A 21,532-nucleotide genomic window follows, 5' to 3' on the forward strand; every position below is an offset into this window, starting at 1 on the left:
TGCCCAAAGGTGCAAGTTATTTTTATTTATAATTTCTGCAAAAAACAAACAACCACACATTTTGCATGTTTCATTCTCATTCTGCATTTGTTCTCATAATAGGCTGTAGTTCTCTCTGCTCACGTCCCTAGAAGCAAGTCCCATTGAATTATGTGGAATTTACTTCTGAGTAAATATTCCAGAAGGACTGTTTATTGATTGAATGAACTTGTGCACCACTCTTCGTAAAAAATTACAAAGTGGTTTACAAATAAAAATAAGAATGCAAACGCCTATACTAAATAAAACAATACATTAAAAAAATTCAAACCAACAGTTAGATCAGGGGTGGGCAATTTGTGGCCCCCCAAGATGCTTTGCCCGACACACCTCCGAAGGCAGGGACTTCCACAATGGAGGTGCTATGACCTAGAAGGCCTTCGCTTGTCCTTGGCCATTCTCAAGAGATCACACAGGTGGGACCACTACTCCTGTTTTGACTAATACTGGCACGCAGGCTTTGGATCTCACCCTGAAGCCTGGAAACTTCTTGATGGAACCCTTCCTTCTGAAGCCGGCTCTGCTCCTGGTAGAGGGGAAATGTAGAACGATATCAGTGCAAAACTGAGAAGTCAGGGAGAAATATACAGAGGATATTTTGCACACATCACATGGAGCCCAGCTACATCAAAGCCCAGCTATTTTCTAGGATTGCCATCTCCCATGGTCCTTCAAAGTCTGCAAGGGAGGAACAAACAGAGTCTGTAAAAAGCCAAAAACTTCTCAGAATGTCACTCGTCCCCCAACCCTGGTGATAACACGCTGCCATGATCTTCTTTCATAAAATCAACCTTGGAACAGCCACCTGCTTTTACTGCAACTCCACTAAATATTCTGGAAGATTTAAAGTTAATGGCGCTTTAAGAGTTCAGGTGCATGGAGGCATCTGGTCTTCCATTTGTTTGCTCCTCCTTGCTGTGGGAGAGCCTTGTCGCCCAATCCTGTCCATAATTAACAAGTAGTAAGTTGTGCATAGGACTGCAGTCTTAAAAGATACAGACACATGGGAGCGGTTAGGACAAGACACTAATCCTCCCCCACAGGGGTGGGCAGAAGACAGATCCAGATCTACTGGTGTATCTTTGGGTGATCTGCAGTAGATCAGCCAGGATTTCTGAAATTTCCCCCTTTTGCTCATAACATATCAGGAGTGTAGAAGCAGTTCTAAAGCATGGAATAAGAGAAAAGTTAGGTGTGTGCTTCAAAACCAAAACAATGCAACATGGCCATTTAAATGGGGGCCCTGTAAGACCACTGGGTAAAATCCAACACAAGTCCTACTTAGAGCAGACTCTTTGAAATGAATGGAACTTGGGTTATCTTAAGTCCCATTCATTTCAATGGGACTACTCTAAGTAGGACTTAGGTTGGATTTTACCCATTAAGTCCAGGATCTCAAACCACCTACCGGCACAACTGCAGTCTCTGGGCTTTATACTGTTAATTTTACCCTACCCAGTGCCTGTTTACCCTACCCAGTGCCTGTTTATCCTACCCTGGGCCTGTTTACCCTACCCAGTGCCTGTTTACCCTACCCTGTGCCTGTTTGCTTTCTCTTCCCCTCCTTATTGTTTTATTATGGTTTTATTAGATTGTAAGCCTATGCGGCAGGGTCTTGCTATTTACTGTTTTACTCTGTACAGCACCATGTACATTGATGGTGCTATATAAATAAATAATAATAATAATAATAATAATAATAATAATAATAATAATAATGAAAAGCAAGCAAGAGTAGGAAGCCACTGCTTGGAGGAAGAGGAGCGTAGCCTTCACAATCATTCATCCATCCTGCTTCTCCTAGTAACGTGGCAGGAAGGCGTGGGCAAGCAATGGCTCTAAGGAGCAACCGCCACTTTCAAAATAAAACGAAATAATAGATATGGGGACAGGGAAGGCCACCTACCTGGATCCTCTGGCTCAGGATTTTCTCATGGTCAGCTATGAGTTTCATCCTATCCTCCTCCATCTTGGCCATTAACTGCCTCTTGTGCTCCTCAAAACTCCGCTCCTTCTCCCGGGCCATCTGCTCGGTCTGCTGTTGCAATCTCCTTTGCAGCTCAGCCTCCTGTTTGGAGGCCTCGGCCCGGGCTTTCTCCGCTGAGGAGGCAAAAAAACCCAAGTCGGTGAGTCAGGGAAAGCAGGTGCAGCTAGTCAATGCCTTGGCTTTTCTCCAATCTGGAAAGCTTGGTCTTGGGTTAATATGTGTGTTGGTTTAATATGTGTGTAAGGCATAGACAGGCCTGCAAACCCCCTCCAAGTTATTTATGTAGTTTATTTATTACATTTCTATACTGCTCAACAGCCAAAGCTCTCTGGGTATGTCACAACAATTAGAACCATGAAATACAGCAACATCAAACACAATATATATTTGTCAAAAACTACAGTATAAAACCGAAGTTAAAAAAACAACAACCAGCAGTAAAGATTTAAAAAACACGAGAACAGATTTTAAAACAACAAAAACTAGAGAACTAAAACGCCTGGGCTCACCTTCAATCTCCTTCTGTTTGTTTGTGAGGTTCTGGTCAGCCTGCAGAATGGACTTGGCTGCTGTCTCTTTCGATTTCAGGAATTCTTGCAGGGCCTCAGAAGCCTGAGGGGAATAGGGAAAGCTTGAGGTGGTTCACTTTACTATGAAGCTTTTTATACAAGGCATTTATCGTGCGCTTGTGACGGTTCGCTCACAGAAGTTCCAGGGTCATTTTCACGACGTTGTCAAACTCCGGTGTCTCTCTCATCATATTTTAGGTTTATTCCGCAATTTTATAAATCAATGAAAATGCAGTAATAAAAAAACCTGGCCAAAACCCGCCATCAAAAGCCATGTGATTTGAGAATCCCATGTGATTTGAGAAATCCTGCAGCACCATCTACTGGCCGTATCAATGAAACGTATGGAACATGCCCAGAAAGGAACCAGGTAAAACAAAGGTTGCACGGGGGTGGGTGGGGGGCGGGACGAGACTTTACTTGTTCCCCATCATGAATCCAGAAAGATTTAGCCAGGGTAAAACAGTGGGATTTTCCCTTAATGCGTTCTTTCCCAAGCTATGTACAAGAAGGAGCCCCATAAGGGGCACACCCTCCAGTTCGCTGTGCAAAGTGCAGAATCGGAGTTTCACCCGAATGTCAAGGTTGCTGGCCAACGTACCCTGAGTCCTTTCTCAGGCACCATGTGATACATCGTCACAATTTGCTGCTGGTCTTCCATGAACTGCTGGTAGCCTCCGGGTACTGAGTAGTTCCCACTAGCGATCTTGTCCTCCAGTTGCTGGAACAGTTCAGTGAGCACAGCCTGGCAGCGATCCCAGGACGCCTGCTCGTTCCAATGGCAGAGTTCCTCCAGCTTCAACCGCAGCTGGTTCTGCAGGGTGGAAAAAGAGAGACATAGGCCTTAGCTAGACCTAAGGTTTACCCCAGGATTGTCCCGGGGTCATACCCGTTCATGTAAATGACACACAGGATATCCCGGGAGCAGGCAGGGACGACCCCGGGATAAACCTTAGGTCTAGCTAAGGCCAGAGAGGCTCTGATCAATGCTCCCCAACACAGAAATGATCCTATGGAACCAAAGCTTTGAATGCTCTGCATTAAAAGAAAAGTTAGTTTCTTTGGCTTCCCCTCCTCACAAGTAAATCTCCCAAGCATGCACCTTATGACATGCTCCAGAACCTGTTGACACATACTAGAGTTCCACAGCAGAGGGGGGAGGGGGCAGAAAGTAGATCTGCAGATGTTTTGGATGCCAACTTCCAGCATTCCTAACCATTGGCTATGCTGACAGGGGCTTCTGGGAGTTGAAGTCACAAACATCTGGAGATCTACCTTCTGCCCATACATGTCAATGTAGAAAGGTTCCTCTCAACCCAGAGGGAGGATGTACATCTCATTTCCACTAAAGACAGGTGGCTGCTGTGGGTAGAACTGCCTTTGCCAATTTCAACTAGGGCACCAGCTGTGCCCCTTGATGGAGAAAGCAGATCTGGCTTTAGCCACATCCAGATTAGATTACTGCAACACACTCTACGTGTGTTGAAAAGCGTCTAGAAATTTCAACTGGTATGTTCTGCCAGCAACTGAAGTCATTTCTCCTTGGAAAAAGCATCAGGTTCTGCTGTTGCTTAATTTAAATTTATTTATTGTCAGTTTGTGCTCTTTGTGTGTTTGTCTTTTCTGCCGCTTTTAACTTGTCATAAATGTGTTTACTTATTGGGTTTTATATTTCTTTATATTTTGTAACCTGCTTTTGTGTCACTCCCTTTTTGGAGGAAAAAGCGGGGTAGAAGTTCCTGTATAAACTGCCCAGAGAGGTCCGGCTATTGGGCGATATAAAAATGCATAAATAAATAATGTTGCAGACAGAACAATTTCTGACCACTGCTTTTCTAGCCATACTACACCAGTCTTGTTGAAATTGTACTAGCTTATCATTTGTTTCTAGGCCCAATTCAAGGAGCTGGTGATTATCCATAGTTTGGGGCCAGGATACTTGAAGGACCACCTCATCCTGCATGAAGCTGCCCATCAATTGCAACATTTTCAGGGCCCCTGCTCAGCTTCTTGCCGCTAAAACTGGCATTATTGCTGTGGATGCAGGACAGGGCCTTTTCGGTGGCAGCCCCCCAATTGTGGAATTCCCTCCCAAGGACTGGCCCCTTCTCTGTGGTCCTTCAAGTGGACAGCTAAGACACTTTTGTTATTGTTGCGCCAGACTTTTCAGTCTGGCTTTTCAGGTGTGCTAATTATATCTACTGATGCTTTTGTTTCTGAGTTTCATTGGAGCTTTTAATTGCCAACTTTAATCATATCGACGTATTTTATATTATGGTTTTATACTGTTGTTTTATACTTTGAATGGTTTTAATTTTTGTGACCCACCCAGAGAGCTCCGGCTATTGGGAGGTATAGAAATGCAATAAATAAATAAATAAATATAAATCAATATTAATTAATTAATTAATTAATGGCCTCAGAGGCTGTTTTTCAGGCAGGAGAGAAATGTCTTAGAACATGAATAATTGCATACCATCAGTTTTCTCTGGTGCTCTTGCCCCTCGTCCTTGAAGGCCCGGTCCATGAACACTTGAATGGCCTCCTCCTCGCAGCGGGCGTGCACTTCCAGCAACTCAGCCATATCCTCCGTAGGCAGCGTCAAGAGCAGATCCACCATCGCCTCGTAGCGCAGCATAGCGTCGCCCACGGCGGCCGAGTTCTCCGTCTGAGCCAAGACCAGCACGGCGTTTTCAACGCAAGGGACGGCCCCACGGCGGATAGCGTCCACGTAGGTCTCCGCCAGCTTCCCCAAGACTGCAAGAGAACGGCAACATACTCGTTTGTATTCATTGAGTTGGGTTTCTATCCTACCTCGTCCTGAGGGCTTGGGGAGGCAAGAGCTCTGAAATTGACCTTTAGATGAAAGCTACAGGTAAAAAAAAAAAAGCACAATGTCAGAATTAGAATGTTTGGAGGACCTAAAGCAGGGAGGTCGAAACTCTTTCAGCCCAAGGGCTGAATTTATATTGGAGATGCTTTCCCAAGCCATATTCCAGTGGTGGGTGGGGCCAAAAGCAAAAGTGGGCGAGGCCAGAGCCAAAATTGGGTGGGGCCAAGATACCAGCATATTGTATTTTAAAGCTCTTACTGACTATAACTCAGCCTTAGGAAAGAGATTTCAACCTTTGAGAATGGGGAAAACAAATTCAAACGCAAGGAAATCACCAAATAGTTGGGGGAAGGGAGTATGGCCTTCTGGGGAACCCCAAATTGGGACCCCAGGTCAGTGGATTTGGACCACAGGCCTGGGGTTCAACAGGCCTGGTCTAAAGTGTCCCTCACTCCTGGACCATGAGAAGCTACAGACAGCCAACATGGAGGTGTTCATGCTAAGCCTGTGAACACCATAATACACAGAGGTTCATGTTCCAGTCTTTCCAGCCCCCCAAAATTCTGCCAGAGTTTTCGACTGCTTTCTTGGCTCCTTCCACTCACATGCGCCGGTCACCAAACGTCCTCCCTGGACCACTTTGGCCTGAGCATTCTCGAAAATGTAGTGGCAGAAAGAACGTGCTTGCTCCAAGAACTCTGGGCTCAGCTCTGATTCAGGCAGATCCTCCAAGTTCTTCAACTTTTTCCGTGGGGCCGGGCAGTCAAAGACAAAGCACTTGCGGACGGGGAAATACTGCCGCAGGTATTTCTTGGGAAGGTCCTGCTTTTCAGTGGTGTCTAGGAGGGAATTGTACACGCACACAGTCAAATTAACTGGGCTTAATGGGCCCACCCATGCCCAATTCCTTGCATCAAGCCACCCTAAGAGGCACGTAAAACTTATAATTGCCACTACAACTGGGCATTTCATCAGTCAAAAAGGTAATAATTTGGTCGTCAATTCACTAGTCAAATCCTAGTCAAACGTCATCAAATACTTTTAAAGAACTACTGATATTAGAATATAATTTCATCAACAACAGTTTGATACCTATGTTAGTTACAGAAACAAATTACTCAACTATTATTATTATTATTATTATTATTATTATTATTATTATTATTATATTTATTTGTATCCCGCCTTTTGCCCAATGCTGGGCCTCAAGGCGGCCTTATAAAGTTTAAAATATAAATGGGGGGAGGGGAACAAAACCATAAACAATTAAAAAAATACACACCAAAATTATAAGACATTAACAAAGATGGAGGGCTGGATTATTCTCCAAAGGCCTGCTTGAACAAAAAAGTTTTAGCCTGCTTCCGAAAGCCCATCAAGGAGGGAGCCAGCCTAGCTTCCCCAGGAAGAGAGTTCCAGAGCACCGGAGCAGCCAACGAGAAGGCCCTCTCCCATGTTCCCACCAAGCGTGCCTGTGAAGAAGGTGGGACTAAAAGAAGGGCCTCTCCAGAAGATCTCAAAGTACGGGCAGGCTCATAGGGGAGAATACGTTCTTTCAAATAACCTGGACCCGAACCATATAGAGCTTTATAGGTCAAAACCAGCACTTTGAATTGTGCCCGGAAACAGACTGGAAGCCAGTGGAGCTGTTTTAACAGGGGAGTTGTCTGCTCCCTGTAACCAGCCCCGGTCAACAATCTGGCTGCAGCTCTTTGAACCAGCTGGAGTTTCCGAACACTCTTCAAAGGCAGCCCCACGTAGAGCGCGTTACAGTAATCCAATCGGGATGTAACTAAGGCATGTGTCACCGTGGCCAGGTCCGACATCTCTAGGAACGGGCGCAGCTGGCGCACTAGCTTTAACTGTGCAAATGAACTCCTGGCCACCGCCGAAACCTGTTTATCCAGGCTCAGGGCTGAATCCAGAAGCACACCCAAGCTGCGGACCTGCGTCTTCAGGGGGAGTGTAACCCCATCCAACACAAGCTGAATCCCTATTCCCTGATCTGCCTTTCGACTGACCAGGAGCACCTCTGTCTTATCTGGATTGAGCTTCAATTTGTTCGCCCTCATCCAATCCATTACTGCCAACAAACAACGGCTTAGCACAGAAACTGCTTCCTTGGAATTGGGTGGAAAGGAGTAGTAGAGTTGGGTGTCATCAGCGTACTGGTGGCACCGCACCCCACAACTCCGGATAACCTCTCCCAACGGTTGTGAAACCAATTATCTTTTAAAAAATATGTAATATATTATTGCCAAATGATGCTCCCCACACGGTGGTCCAAATATATACGAAGATGATGATATTTTGCTGCCTCTTACTGGGTTTCCAAAATCTATGTTCTTTCTACATTCAGAGCCCTGCCCCAAACCTCTGGCTTGAGGTGGGAGCCTCACCCTGCCAAACAGTAGTGCCGGCCTCCCTTTATTCAAGCTGTACAAAAGATAAAGGAACCATGTAGTTACAAAGTTGTAGCTGGTGGAATAATTGTAAAAGTGTTCTGTAACACATATATTTACATTGTTTAATCACAATTATATCCACTTTATAACTATACGATTCCTTTCTTTATCTTTTGTACAGACTGTGTTTTGGGAACTTTCTTGCTGCCGTTATCTTGCTCTATTCAAGGTCACCCCCAATTGCGAATCCAATTTTTTAAGCTGTCCTGCGCTAACCTTGCAAATGTCTTGCTTCTTCCCTTGCATTCCTGGTCTTCTACATTTTTCCATAACGGTGACAGTATAGAACAGAAGACTGCCTCCCATATTGTCTGTCTTAGGCTACAGTGCAGGGAAGCACTCCTGCTATTTATCATCACCTTGGACTTCATGTAGGGGATCTCCTCTAGGGAGAGAGGAAGGAAATTTTGCCTTGAGAAGCTGGAAAAGGACACTGGCCTGGTTCGCACATCACAACAACCCATGGTGTTGTTTTTTTCCCAAACCCTTGGGTTGTTGTTAATCAGCCCCCACCCCAGCTTTTTCGAGCGGTGGAAACATTTCAAATTTTGAAGCAGTGGTGAGCATGGCCAGTCACGAAACACGTTTCCCAGAAGGCAAACTGCTGAGATTAAAAGAAACTCTTGCAAGGAATCAGAGATTACATCATTGTTTATGAAAGTTCAGTACCCCAGAGTCTCTGATCCCATAAGGCGGGGTACACAGAAGTTAGATCTCCAGATGCTTTGGACTCCCAGAAGCCCCTGCCAACATGGCCAATGACCAGGAATGCTTGGAGTTGGTCCAAAACATCTGTAGATATATTTTCTGCCCACTCCTGGCATCAGGAAGCAACGATCAGAATGTGATCAATTCCATATCCACATTAATCCAGACTGTGTATGATCATGCCTTAGGCTGCTGGGTGTTCACTGGGCTATCTAGAGGTCCTAGACACCAAAGGTGCTGCTACTTCTCTCTCAAACAGTTTACCTGAGCAGTATTCTCTCTTGTACTGTCCTCACTGCTAAGGTAGTAAGAAGTACCCAACTCCTGTTCTCATCAGTGTCCCCACAATTTCCGAGATGAATCACTGCATTGCTGATATTTATGTTGGAGTAAGCTACTGCTATCTGAGAGGGTAGTTGTGCATGCTCCCCAAATGACCAAATGTTGTATCTCCCCCACCCCACTTTCTACTTGCAGTCTTAGCAAGGTGCACCCTCAAGCCTCCCCACTGTCTCGGATTCAGCCCCAATCCTTCTAGACCTCAGGCTGAGAAGTAAAAAAGGCCCAGGTAACTTGACTGGCTTCCCACCAGCTCCTCAAAGCACCTTTCCTCCTCTGCAAGGAGTTCTCCAGATATTCATCCTCGGTGATAGAACGTCCGTCCTCCAACTCCAGCTGCAGCACGAAGTCCCGCACAACCCAGACGAAGGTCGGGAAGAACCAGGCGAAAGCGTCTGAAATCCTGTCCTCTCTTTCACAGCTCTTCTTGGCTGAGGCCTTCACTTTGATATGCTCAGTCAATTCGGTCACGAAGCTGGAGACTGGGCTAAGGAAATGACGACACATGGGGCAATGGCCAGCATGGGGCAATAAACTCTCAGCTGTTCCTCAATTTGCCAGGTGAATTCAAATCTAACCTTTTCTGGCCATGCTGTCTACACCATAGCCATAAAACTGGTGGAAGAGTCATTCCCCTGCCCGAGGGAACTTGGGGGACTGTAACTCTACGAAGGAGACCAGAGAACCGAATGACAAATTCGTTCATCAAGCTGCAGTTCCTAGGATGATTTGAAGAAAGCCACGACAATTCAATTAGAATAATATCAACCGAAGTTTGTGAACCACCCAGAGAGCTTCAGCTATTGGGTGGTATAAAAATGTAATAAATAATAAATAAATAAATTGTACTGTAGATGCCCTCTAATTCTTCCTCTCCCCATTCCTTCTTTCATTACTATTGAAAAAATATCATTACTGTTAGCAAGTCTACACTACTGACTTCATCATCCTGTCTTCTTCCGGAGAACTGTGTGTGTGTGTCTGTCTGTCTGTGGGTGTTTGGGTTAGAAACTCTAAAGAGGAGTGGACTAAAAGCACATCTGGAACCCTGGTACAACCCTGGGTGATTGGCTAGGATTTCCCACTCCCACCTGTATAACAAAAACAGCAACAAAACTACTCCCCATCCCCTAAAACTGCACTGCTGAAAGGAAGACAACTTGGGTTGATCAGGAGTGCTTTTGGGTGTGGAAGAAATAAGAAGAGCCCTGCTGCATCAGACCGAGGGTCCATCTAGTTCAGCACTCTGTTCACACAGTGGCCAACCAGCTGTCGACCAGGGACCAACAAAGCAGGACATGATGCAACAGCACCCTCCCACCCATGTTCCCCAGCAACTGGTGCACACAGGCTTACTGTCTCAGATACTGGAGGAGAACTCCATTCAGTTCGCCCACTCAAAAACAAATTTCTGGGCTCAGAATTCTTCCATGCTTAGCATCTGTCTTTTGCTCCAGGTTCTGATCAGTGAATCTCAGGATTCTAATAAAAAAAGAAAGGAGATCCCACTACCCTGAAGTCCGCCGAGCCTCTGCTCTAAGGGAGATTTCTAAGCTCTCACATCAAAACACAGTTCCCAGTATTCTCTGCAAAAGTCATCTAGTCTCAATTTAAATTTAGTGTGTTGGTGCACTTTGCAGCTTCCTCTTAATCTGGATTTGCCCACAGCTCTGTCTGAAACGCTAGAGAGCCACTGTAAGCAATACTGAGCTAGAAGAAGCGTTGCTCTGAAGGCCCAGGGATGCTTTCCTAAGGAGGGTTGGCATTACGATGCCCTCAAGTTCCACTAACCCCAGGATCTGTCAACCCATGTTCTTACAGAAAGATACTGTAGTTGCTCCAAAGCATAGTGGTTAATAGTGCCCATGCTGTTGTAGACAAAGGTGCTGCAAAGTAGAACAGAGAGGGCAAATATCCAGGAGTCGTTCTCCGGGTTGCTCTGCAAAGAGGGACATGGATGATCAGCAGAAAATTCTGGGGCAGCGAAACACCAGAACTGCAGCTAGGCACTCGGCCGGAGGGTCCCTTCCTCGCCCCATTGCATCCCTGCATATGCAGAGCCTCCTGCTCTCTTGGGAGAGATCCATATCTTTGTCCTTCTCTCGCAGGGAAAGCTTCCAAGGTGGCCTTTCCCAGCCACCATCCTCTGACTCACCTTCTCGACATCACCCAGCCCTTCCGTATCCAACAGCACCAGGGTGTGGTCAGGCCTTAGGGGGTGTGGACGACACCACATCCAGATGCCCTTGGTGTTGGCTTGCACGGTGGCCCCCAGAGAGAAACCTGTACCAGGCGGAGTTGACAAGGAAATGGAGTTCAGCTACAAAGGATTCAGCTCTGTTGTTTCTCAAAAACTGCCCATAAAAAGCATCTCTGCAGTACGGGGATATTATTATTATTATTATTATTATTATTATTATTATTATTATTATTATTATATTTATTTGTATCCCGCCTTTTGCCCAATACTGGGCCTCAAGGCCCAATACAAAATTTAAAACATATACATTGTAAACCTAGGAAAAGAAATGTACAAAAATTAATTTTTTAAAAAAAATACAGTATTAAAACATTAAATGTTTAAAACACATGACAATTTAAAGGCCTTAACACAGATGGAGGACTGGATTATTTTCCAAAGGCCTGCTGGAACAAACAAGTTTTTGCCTGCTTCCAAAAGCACATCAAGGAGGGAGCCATAGCTTCCCCGGGAAGAGAGTTCCAAAGCACTGGAGCGGCCACCGAGAAGGCCCTCTCCCAAGTTCCCACCAAGCACGCCTGTGAAGCTGGTGGGACTGAAAGAAGGGTTTCTCCAGAAGATCTCAAAGCACGGGCAGGCTCATAAGGGAGAATACTGTCTTTCTCCCTTAGGATATAGAACCTTTTGCAGTCCAAGGGACAAATTCCTATCTGGGAAAGTTCTTGGGGGTGCATTTCATCTGTGGGCACGGCCAAAGGTAGAATGGAGGGGGGCAAAATGTGATGCTTACCAATTATAAGCCTATTCAGAAGTAAGCAGGACAAGCCTCCATATGTCTACCCAGAAGTAAGCAGGACTGAATCACTCACCAGCTTCCTCCCAATTAGGGATGTCGGAGGAATCCGCAATTGATTCAAATGCGTTTGGATCTCAATGAATCCAACCTGCAGATTCTGCAGCGGCCCGGATTTTTCCAAGTCTTGCAGACCAGTTTTTTTAAAACTTTTTTTTTTAGGAAAGGAGGATTTACGCAAATATGCCCTTGTGCAAGTGCAAAGAGGAATGAAATTCTCTTTAAAAATCTGATTCTGTCAATGAGTGGACGATGGAATGAAAGATACCTGACGATCTGCAAAAAGCAGGCAGAATGGACTTAACAAAATCCAAACATCCCTACTGCCAATGTCCCACCCTGCTCTCCTGGCAGGGAAAATCTCTTATCTCCAACCAGCAGCTGATTGAAGATAAGAGCTTCCCCCCCACCCCCCGCATGGTGATAAAGGCTCTCTTTCTCACTATGCAGAGGGAAAGATCTTATCTCCTTCAGCTGCTGATCAGGAGAGAGGACACAGCCTGGGGAAGAAACAGGTGGTCCAAATGAGGAACCCCCATGGGTCACATCCAGCCCACTGTCCGGAGACGCCCCATGCCGGCTATAGGAAATAAACTGCCCCAGTACATAAGAGAAGTAGCACTCAGCCTCCAAAGACTTTTGGGGTAGGGTGGGGACACAGCCTGGCCTAAGTTCTTCCTGTACCGCAAAGAAGAGATAAGAGCATCACAAGAAGCATCTATCTACAGAGGGCCCAAAATCTCTGCTTGTTAGCAAAGAAAATATACCTCCGGCATTCTCACCTCCTTTGTTCTTTCCTGCCAGCCTGTTCATGAGGTAGGATTTGCCGGTGCGGTAGAGTCCCACGATGGCCACCACCACCACGGGCTGCTGGATGTTCTTTAGGATCTCCAAGGCTTCTTGGTTGACCTGCAGCTTTTTTCCAGGGTTGTTCTCTATGAAGCACATTGGTTCCTTCATATCGTTTGCCTCAGCTGTGGAAGTGAACGTCCAGGAAGGAGGCAAAAAATGCTTGGAAACCAGTGGGGACTGAAAGGATAAGAAAGGGGACGCTGTCAGGTTCTGTAGCCTGGACGCTGCTACTGATACGCTGCATAGTTTCTTGGAGGCCAGAGTTCCTCCAAGACGACTGGAGCTTCAGTATGTGAAAAAACAACAACAGCAGAGCGGGTGAGGGAAGAAAGAAAAGCACTATTTGGGGGCCAGTTCATGATTGGGCCACACAACTGAAATGGCTGCTGGGTATAAAGGGAAGAGGGAACGGTCAGAGGAGGGACCTCCCAATGTATCTTCACACTTCAAGTTCTTTCAAACTGGCCAACTGATGACACTGAGGAGGAAATAATGTTCGCTCTTGAGAGAAGGCCTTTTCTCGGTTTATAAGACATCAGGAGCACAGAAAAGTGGGGCTAAAGCGGGGTGGTGCTTTTTCTTGGTGAGGGAAGTGTTATCTTCAAAATTCCCCTCATGTCAGGCCACATAATTCAGCCAAAAGGAAGGTTATGGCTGTGAAGCCCAGCCGCCAAAATGGCTGCGGTCTTGTTTGGTTCTTTTGGCCTTGTTCAGATTTGTCCTGGCCTCCTAGCAGGGAAGAGGGAGGGGGTGTATGGGAGCAGCTCTCATGGTCCATCTCGGAGAGAACAGCTGGCTGAGCTAAGAGCCCCATCTCTCCTACAACAACACCTGGGAAGTTATCAGGTCGGCCCAAGGTCGTGCCAGGGAGATGTTGACTCATTTCAGCTATGGGAACGACGGCCCCGTCCGCAAGGGAGGGGGCGCCAGCGGCCTGAGTGGGGCTTGGGATTGGCTGAGATGGGTCACAATGCCCACAGACCCAAAAAGGGATAAAGGAGTGGGTAGCTGGGGGCCGGCCATCTTCCCTGAGGTTACACACGTGTGGAAAGGAAGATCACTGTCGGGGTGGGTGACAGCTCGGTTTTAGAGAGTTTTTTTGTGTTTTAAAGTGTCTGGATGTTCCAGGGGAGACTAGCCACCTTTGTGGCGTGATGGGTTCATTTTAAGCGTATGGTTGATCGCGGCTATTCTTTCCTAATCCTTCATCTTTTCCCTCCCCCTCTCTCACCTCCTTTTGCTTAAGCGCTGACTGGAGCCTTATGTGTTAGTTTTAGTGTGTGTAAATAAACTGCTTCAGTCCTTAAAGTGTGTTTGTGTGGTTATTCTCTGGAGGTCTGGCTAATACCAACTTGGGACGAGGTTAGGGAGGTAGCTGTCTGGGAAATCGGACGTTTGGTCCAGGGCCTACCTTGCAGGGATGCTGGGCGGACCCCAGCCTTCCTCCACAATGGCTACCTAAGAGGGGCGGAGGCACCAATAAAACCTGTGTAATAAAGTTGCACGAAGGGCCGAGCTACGCGCAATGCTAAAAATGTGCCACGTGTCGTCATACAAATCACCTGCATATATATAAATGAGAAAATTTCAGCAGGAAAATAGAGCAGAGGAAAGAATTAGGTCTCCCTCCCTATGGCCACAGTCGGATCAGGGCCCCTGCACCTGCTCTTTGGGAAGCAAAGAGAAGCGGCTGGCCTAAACACGTTTTGCAATCGCATGCATAAGTCATATCAAAGTTCACCCCAAGTTAGGCCTACAGCACAAGGGCCTACAGCTCGCAGTGCCTTGTGATTGAGATGGCTCCCAAGACTTGACAAGAGCTACAGTTATCCATGCTCTGATAACCTCTCGTTTGGATTACTGCAATGCGTTATATGTGGGGCTGCCTTTGAAAACGGTCCGGAAGCTTCAGCTGGTACAAAACAGGGCAGCCCGTTTACTAACAGAGACTGGCTGGCGAGATCATATTACGCCAGTCCTTTTACAACTTCACTGGCTGCCAGTCCAGGTCTGGGCCCAATTCAAAGTGCTAGTATTGAAATTTAAAGCCCTAAACGGTTTGGGGCCAGGTTATTTGAAGGAACGCCTCCTCCCATATGTACCTGCCCGGACCTTAAGATCATCTACAGGGGCCCTTCTCCGTGAGCCCCTGCCAAAGGAAGAGAGGCAGGTGGCTACTAGGAGGAGGGCTTTCTCCGCTGTGGCACCCCGGTTGTGGAATGAGCTCCCTAGAGAGGTCCACCTGGTGCCTACACTGTACTCCTTTCGTCACCAGCTGAAGACCTTTATTCTCTCAGTATTTTAACACTTAATTTTAACTTAAATTTAAATTTTACTGTTTTAACTCTGTATTTTAATCTTATATCAATTTTGCTGCGTGGTTTTATTCTGGTTGTGCTTTTTATACTGTATTTTGTATTTGTGCTTTTAACCTGTTGGTTGTTTTATTATGGTTTTAATTTTTGTGAACCGCCCAGAGAGCTTCGGCTATTGGGCGGTATAAAAATGTAATAAATAAATAAATAAATAGCTCCACCCCCATCTCCACCCTCCTAATCTTACGTGTTATCCCAGCCCTGGCTCTCTGCCTTGCCACCTACCTTGGGTTCCCACACAGAGGGCAGGGAGATTCCTGGAGTCTCTCTTCTTTCTGGGGCTGCCCCAGGGAAATCTGCTATGGGCTCCGCAAAACTCTCATAGTCTTCCTGCCGAGAGGGGAAAAAAGCATCTCTCGCAAAGGCCACCCGTTCCTCCTCACCCACTTCTATAGGCGTCCCACCAGCACCAGCTCTAGGTTTTGAGGATCCCAGGGCAAGATGCCCTCAGTGGGCCCCCTCTGCCTTCACACCACCATTATCGCTAGCTCTTCCTCCTCTTTCTCGCCGTTGCTGCGACCGGCTCGCTTGAGAGGCCGAGCGCCAGTGAGCAAGCAGGCAGTAGCACTGACTGCTCCTTGTTCTCACCACCATTATTGCCTGGGCCAAAGCGAGAGGCTGGTGAACAAGCAGGTTGCAAGGGTGAAGAGGAAAAACAGCTCCAGCTGGCTTTTGTCAGTGGCCCCTGCGGGGGTGTGGCCTACCCTTGACGACAGCCATGAGTTCCACATCCGCCCCTCCTGTCCTCCCATTCTATTAAAGCCCAGCCACAGGGGTGTTCCCAAGCGAGCTCCCCGTGAATACTGCTGGCATGCTAATTATGTCACCCTGAACCCAAATTCAACCCTACCCATGTGAACGCTGCTTCTGAGCCTTCCAAAACAGCCTCCAGAAGGATAGGTTCGTTCCGAGACAACGCAGCCACAAACTGCTCCAGACGGCTAGACAAAACTGAAAGACAAAGAAAAATACAAAACTGCCACATTTTGTACCTGTACTGGGGCGTGGGTAATGGCAGACACAGCTGTGCATGTCACAAGGCCTTCCCTGCACCCCCAAAGCTGGCTTGCTGCCCTTAAAACCAGTGGAGGATGCTATATGGTAGCCAGTATTGAAGGAAGATTCATCTTCCAGTCCGGTTGGCTTCTGTACATGAAACGGGGCAGGGCGCCATCTTGTGCTTTGACTCGGGCAGCAAAATGTCTTGGGCCAACTCTGCTGAAATATGAAGATGTGTGGATCCCCCATCACCCCCTGCGACAAAAGCCTCGTGTGGCGCAGAGTGGTAAGCGGCAGTTACTGCAGCCAAAACTCTCCCCACGGCCTGAGTTCGATCCCAGCGGAAGCTGGTTCTCAGGCAGCCAGCTCAGGTCGACTCAGCCTTCCATCCTTCTGAGATCGGTAGCTGGGGGAAAAGTAACTGCGACTGGGGAAGGCAATGGCAAACCACCCCACTACAAAGTCTGCCAAGAAAACCGCCCAGAGAGCTTGTGAACCACCCAGAGAGCTCCGGCTATTGGGCGGTATAGAAATGTAATAAATAAATAAAATAAATAAATAAATAAATAAAAGGGGAGTTGTATTTATGGTGTGAAATTTGAACTTACTTTCCCCGTTGACGCACCTCTTAGGACCTTTGCTCAGGATATACTCTTTGAATGCCTCAAGCTGCTTCTGGAAAATGGGATGCGGCGTGTGTGATTCGAAAAGCTCCCTAACATATTCATCCACATGTGGGGAACGGAAGCAGAAGGCCTTCTGAGAGGGAAACAGCCTCTGTATGCAATTGGCTGGCGTGTCTTCCGAATCTGAAAGTAAAACATGGGAGGGAAGCTAAGCTCCAGACACACCCCAAAAAATAACTGAGGAGGACTTACACAGAAATCTCATGATCTGCCCACTTTCCACACCATATTGAAGGGGGTATCAACACAACAGTCCTAAAGCAGTCCCCTCTTCCCATAGGACCCTGGGGATTGTAGTTCTGTGAGGAAGCATTCTCAGGAAGAATTCTTATTCGCCTCTTTACCTCCAAGTCTATTTCCTCCAATTGGCTCTCCTGGGTCAGATTTTAGATTGCTATTCTTTGTGGGAGGGACATTTCCTCTTGCCATTTTTGATGCTGCTACATAAATAAGCAGCGCCCTTCCCAAACTACAATCTCCAGGATTCTTTGGAGAAAGCCAGGGCAGCTCAACTAATACAAACCCTACATATGGGACTAGTGCGGTTATGTTAAATTGGATGGTTGGCTTTTTGCCTCTTCTGCTGAGAAGCTGTAGCGGAGGAATGGGCAACTTGTCCCCCACTCCCCTTGAGATTATGGCCTACAACTCCCATCGTCCCCCATTGGCTATGCTGACTAGGAGTGATGGGAGTTGTCACAGGATATCCCCAATGTGTAAAGTCGCCATTGTGCTATAATACAACCACTAGATGATGCTGTTTCATGGAACTTTATTGAGCATTGCTCAGAGTGGAAGTGTTCAGTTACGCATCATGTGATTGCTGTTGGTCGCATCTAAAGTAGCCCATAAGTAAAGGGCCCCAGAAGAAAACCTGGTAAGAATGCGGTTTTTTTTCCTTAATGCAGAGACATCCTCAGAAGGAATTGTGCAACTACACTGTCTTTTTCCTCCTTAACGGATTCTCTGCATTAAGTAAAAAGACAGAAGGGGTGGTGGGAAAATACCAGAGGGCTACAAAGGGAACACATCGTCTTCCTGTAAAACTCTGATAAAATAAAAGACCTGTCTCTGGAAGCAGCCTAGGTTATGAAAGCACACCTGCAGTGGGAGAGAGGAGGATATCCATGTTGTGGTTTGTGGTTTGGAGTATCTCTTCCCAAACAGAGTCGGAGGCCACATCTCGAAGGCACCAAACAAACTCAGGCAGAATGCTGCTAAGCAGGAAGCTGTTCTCCGAAGGACAGTCTTCAAGGATGCGCACCTTGTTGGCCAGCTCCCTCACGCATCTACAGGGGATACCAGTAAAGGAAACGCAGCAGCAGCAGCATTGACAGAGGGGTGGTCCCTCAAAGACTTCTTGAAACAAGGGAGGAACGAACCAAAAGAACCGAAGACCAAACCCTCTTTGTTCTGCTCCACTGTTTTGTCTGCCTCACATCCCCCACCATTTCTGAGGACCAAAAATTAAATTAAATATCGGCACCTCTGAGCACATGCAGACTTTACTCACTGAGCAGAATTCATATGGAAAGAGCTCCCACCCAATTCTAAGGTACAATATACTCACTCTCTTTTTTCTTTTCTTTTTAAAGATAACGGGTTCAAGTTACAGGAAGCCAGATTCCGGCTGGACATCAGGAAAAACCTTCTGACTGTTAGAGCAGTACGACAATGGAACCAGTTACCTAGGGAGGCCGTGGGCTCTCCAACACTAGAGGCATTCAAAAGGCAGCTGGACAACCATCTGTCAGATATGCTTTGGGGTGGATTCCTGCATTGTGCAGGGGGTTGGACTCGATGGCCTTTTAGGCCCCTTCCAACTCTACTATTCTATGATTCTATATGGTTTAAAATGGGGAAAAAAACCTGTGTTGTGGAGTAAGACCAGCATCAAGTAATATAGATTCTCTTTATTGGACGTTTTGCCTGTTAATTTTGATTTTGCTCTATACTTGCTTCATTGCAAAATAGAATTGACTGATTCATTTTGTATATAGTTCTGTGACTGATGCAACAAATTGCCCTTTTCTTTCTTTGAAATGTTGTATTCTGAGAAGTTCCTATCAAGGAAATAAAGCCCTGCAATTGGCAGGGGGTGTAGACAAAATGGCTGCCTTGGCAGTGAAAAGGTCACTGAACTAGGAAGGATACATCAACCGATCAAGCTCCGTCTGTGGCTCTCCGTCACATTTGGTGTTATAGATGAAGATGCTGCAGAGAAGCACATCCAAGCAGAAGAGCCTAGAGAAGGCCTCCTCCTCCTCCTGCAACAGCAACAGAGGGAACATCAGAAGCCAGGCGCAGTAGGGACAGACCACTAGTAGGCTTTGTGAAGGAAGGCTGGGGTCCACCCAGCCTCTCTGCAAGGTAAGCTCTGGACCAAACACCAGGTAACCCAGATCCTCACCTCCCGAACCCCGTACCAAGATGGTATTAGCCAGCCCTTTGGAGAAGAACCACGCACACCACAAGTTAAGGGCTGAAGCAGTTTATTTACACACACTAACTCTTAACACGTAAGGCCCCAGTCGGAAGCACAAGCAGGGAATGCGAAGGGGAGGGAAGGAGAAGGGGGGAATGGGGGAAGAGGGTTTGAGGTAGAAGTTAGCAGCCATCGAACACCAATCAATCACTTAAAACATTAACCCACCATAAATCACGCCACAAAGGCGTCTGGCCTTCCCTGGAGTGTCCAGGCACTTAAAACACAAAAAAACCTATCTAAAACCGAACCGTAACCCAGCTCACCGGCGATCTCCCATTCCACACGCATGTAAGTCCAGGGGAGATGGCTGGCCCCTGGCTACCTACTCTTTTATCTCTTTGGGGGTCTGGTAGTACCATGACCTGCGTCAACCAATCCCAACCCTCACTTAGGCCTCTGGCTCCCCCTCCCTTGCGAAGGGCTCCCACCACCACCAGGTTGTTTTACTATGTTTTTCAGGAAGTTTTAGTATGTTTTTTAGGAAGTTTTAACAATGTATACTATGTTTTTAATCAATATTTTATGTATTTTATACTTATTGTTGTTCCCCGCCTTGATCAGGATGGAGAGCCAGGTAAGAAATAATAATAATAATAATAATAATAATAATAATAATAATAATAATAATTTATTATTTTTGTGAACCGCCCAGAGAGCTCCGGCTATTGGGCGGTATAGAAATGTAATAAATAAATAAATAAATAAATAAATAATAGTTTTTTCCTACAGTTGAAGCAAGTCAACACCCAATTAGCCCGACCTTGGGCTAGTCTGATAACGTCCCAGGTGCAGCTGCTGTGGGGAGAGTGTTCAGCTTAATGAGCTGTTTCCTCAGAAATGGACCTTGAGCGCTGTTCTCCCAAACTCCCCCCTCCCTCCCCATTACGAGGCCTGAACAGTTTGAACAAGACCGCAGCCATCTTGGGTCGGTCTTCACAGGCTTGGCTGCAGCTGTGCCTTTATCACAGCTTGATCTGCCTATGATCATCTCCAAGCTGTAAAGGTTTTGACCTGCTCACTTCCGCACAGTGAGCTGCTGTTGAAGGCACATGGGAGAGCCAGCGTGGTGTAAGAACACAGGAAGAGCCATGCTGGATCAGACCAAGGGTCCATCTAGTCCAGCACTCTGTTCACACAGTGGACCACCAGCTGTTGACCAGGAACCCGCAAGCAGGACACTCTGCAACAGCACCCTCCCACCCATGCTCCCCAGCAACTGGTGTATCTAGGCTTACTGCCTCTGATACTGGAGGTAGCACATAGCCATCAGGGCTAGTAGCCATGGACAGCCTTCTCCTTGGAATTTATCCAACCCTCTTTTCAAGCCATACAAATTGGTGGCCATCGCTACATCTTAACTATGTGCTGTGTGAAGAAGTACTTCCTTTTATCTGTCTGGAATTTCCCACCCTTTAACTTCATGGGATGACCCAAGATTCTACTATTATGGGAGAGGGAGAAAAATGTCTCCCCATTCACATTTTCCACACCATGCATATATATATATATATATATATATATATATATATATATATATACACACACCTCTATCATGCCTCCTTTTTTCCCAAGCTAAACAATCCTAGTTTTGTAACCTTCCCTCATAGGGGAGACGCTCCAGCCCTTTGATCATTTTAGTTGCCCTTTTCTGCACTTTTTACAGCTCTACAATTTTTTTTTTTTTTTTTAGGTCTGTTGACCAGAGCTGTACACAGTATTCTAAGTGCGGTCGCACCGTAGATAGCATAAAATGAAGAACCATCTTACTTCCTCCATTTGCTCAGGGAGGCCCTCGGTATCCAGCAACACCAGGGTTTCATCTCGCTTGGTTGGGTGCGGCAGCAGCTGCATCCAAATCCCTGGCGTGGCACCAAAGCCTGTGGACAGAAGGGGTGCAAGCAATGAAGTGGCAGGGCGCTTCATCTGGAGCAGGCGGGGCGACCGAAAGAGTGTGATGGCCATGCTCACCTTTCTTCTGCTCCGCCAGCTGGTCCATGAGGAAGGACTTCCCAGTGCCTTTGGGTCCAAAGATGCCTACTACATGGAGTGGGCCGGTGACCTTTCTGAGCAAGGCCAAGGCTGCTGGGTTCACACGAAGTGACGACTCCACCAGACAGATGGGCTCCGTCATCCTGGCTG

General features: G+C 46.7%; 2 protein-coding genes across 2 annotated transcripts in view; both read right to left on the reverse strand.

The window, feature by feature from the left end:
• The window catches only part of LOC134407875 (guanylate-binding protein 1-like), a 128,639-nt gene that overhangs the window by 20,487 nt on the left and 86,620 nt on the right, over window positions 1-21,532 (reverse strand). The window lies entirely within an intron of this gene.
• Window positions 1-21,532, reverse strand: part of LOC134408471 (guanylate-binding protein 1-like) — a 23,295-nt gene continuing 1,763 nt past the window's right edge. The window contains exons 2-18 of the mRNA XM_063140768.1: window positions 21,362-21,529; window positions 21,161-21,270; window positions 19,060-19,172; window positions 18,007-18,194; window positions 16,828-17,028; window positions 16,071-16,171; window positions 15,446-15,550; window positions 12,776-13,022; window positions 11,096-11,223; window positions 10,770-10,879; window positions 9,207-9,415; window positions 6,034-6,267; window positions 5,072-5,352; window positions 3,197-3,409; window positions 2,536-2,638; window positions 1,946-2,139; window positions 1-565 (exon numbers count right to left, since the gene is read on the reverse strand). Of these exons, the coding sequence (XP_062996838.1) occupies window positions 440-565; window positions 1,946-2,139; window positions 2,536-2,638; window positions 3,197-3,409; window positions 5,072-5,352; window positions 6,034-6,267; window positions 9,207-9,415; window positions 10,770-10,879; window positions 11,096-11,223; window positions 12,776-13,022; window positions 15,446-15,550; window positions 16,071-16,171; window positions 16,828-17,028; window positions 18,007-18,194; window positions 19,060-19,172; window positions 21,161-21,270; window positions 21,362-21,524 (2,826 nt within the window). The 5' untranslated portion in view covers window positions 21,525-21,529 and the 3' untranslated portion in view covers window positions 1-439. The remainder of the gene's footprint in view (window positions 566-1,945; window positions 2,140-2,535; window positions 2,639-3,196; window positions 3,410-5,071; window positions 5,353-6,033; window positions 6,268-9,206; window positions 9,416-10,769; window positions 10,880-11,095; window positions 11,224-12,775; window positions 13,023-15,445; window positions 15,551-16,070; window positions 16,172-16,827; window positions 17,029-18,006; window positions 18,195-19,059; window positions 19,173-21,160; window positions 21,271-21,361; window positions 21,530-21,532) is intronic.

Source organism: Elgaria multicarinata, chromosome 13, assembly GCF_023053635.1.
Source record: "Elgaria multicarinata webbii isolate HBS135686 ecotype San Diego chromosome 13, rElgMul1.1.pri, whole genome shotgun sequence".
Taxonomy (NCBI): domain Eukaryota; kingdom Metazoa; phylum Chordata; class Lepidosauria; order Squamata; family Anguidae; genus Elgaria; species Elgaria multicarinata.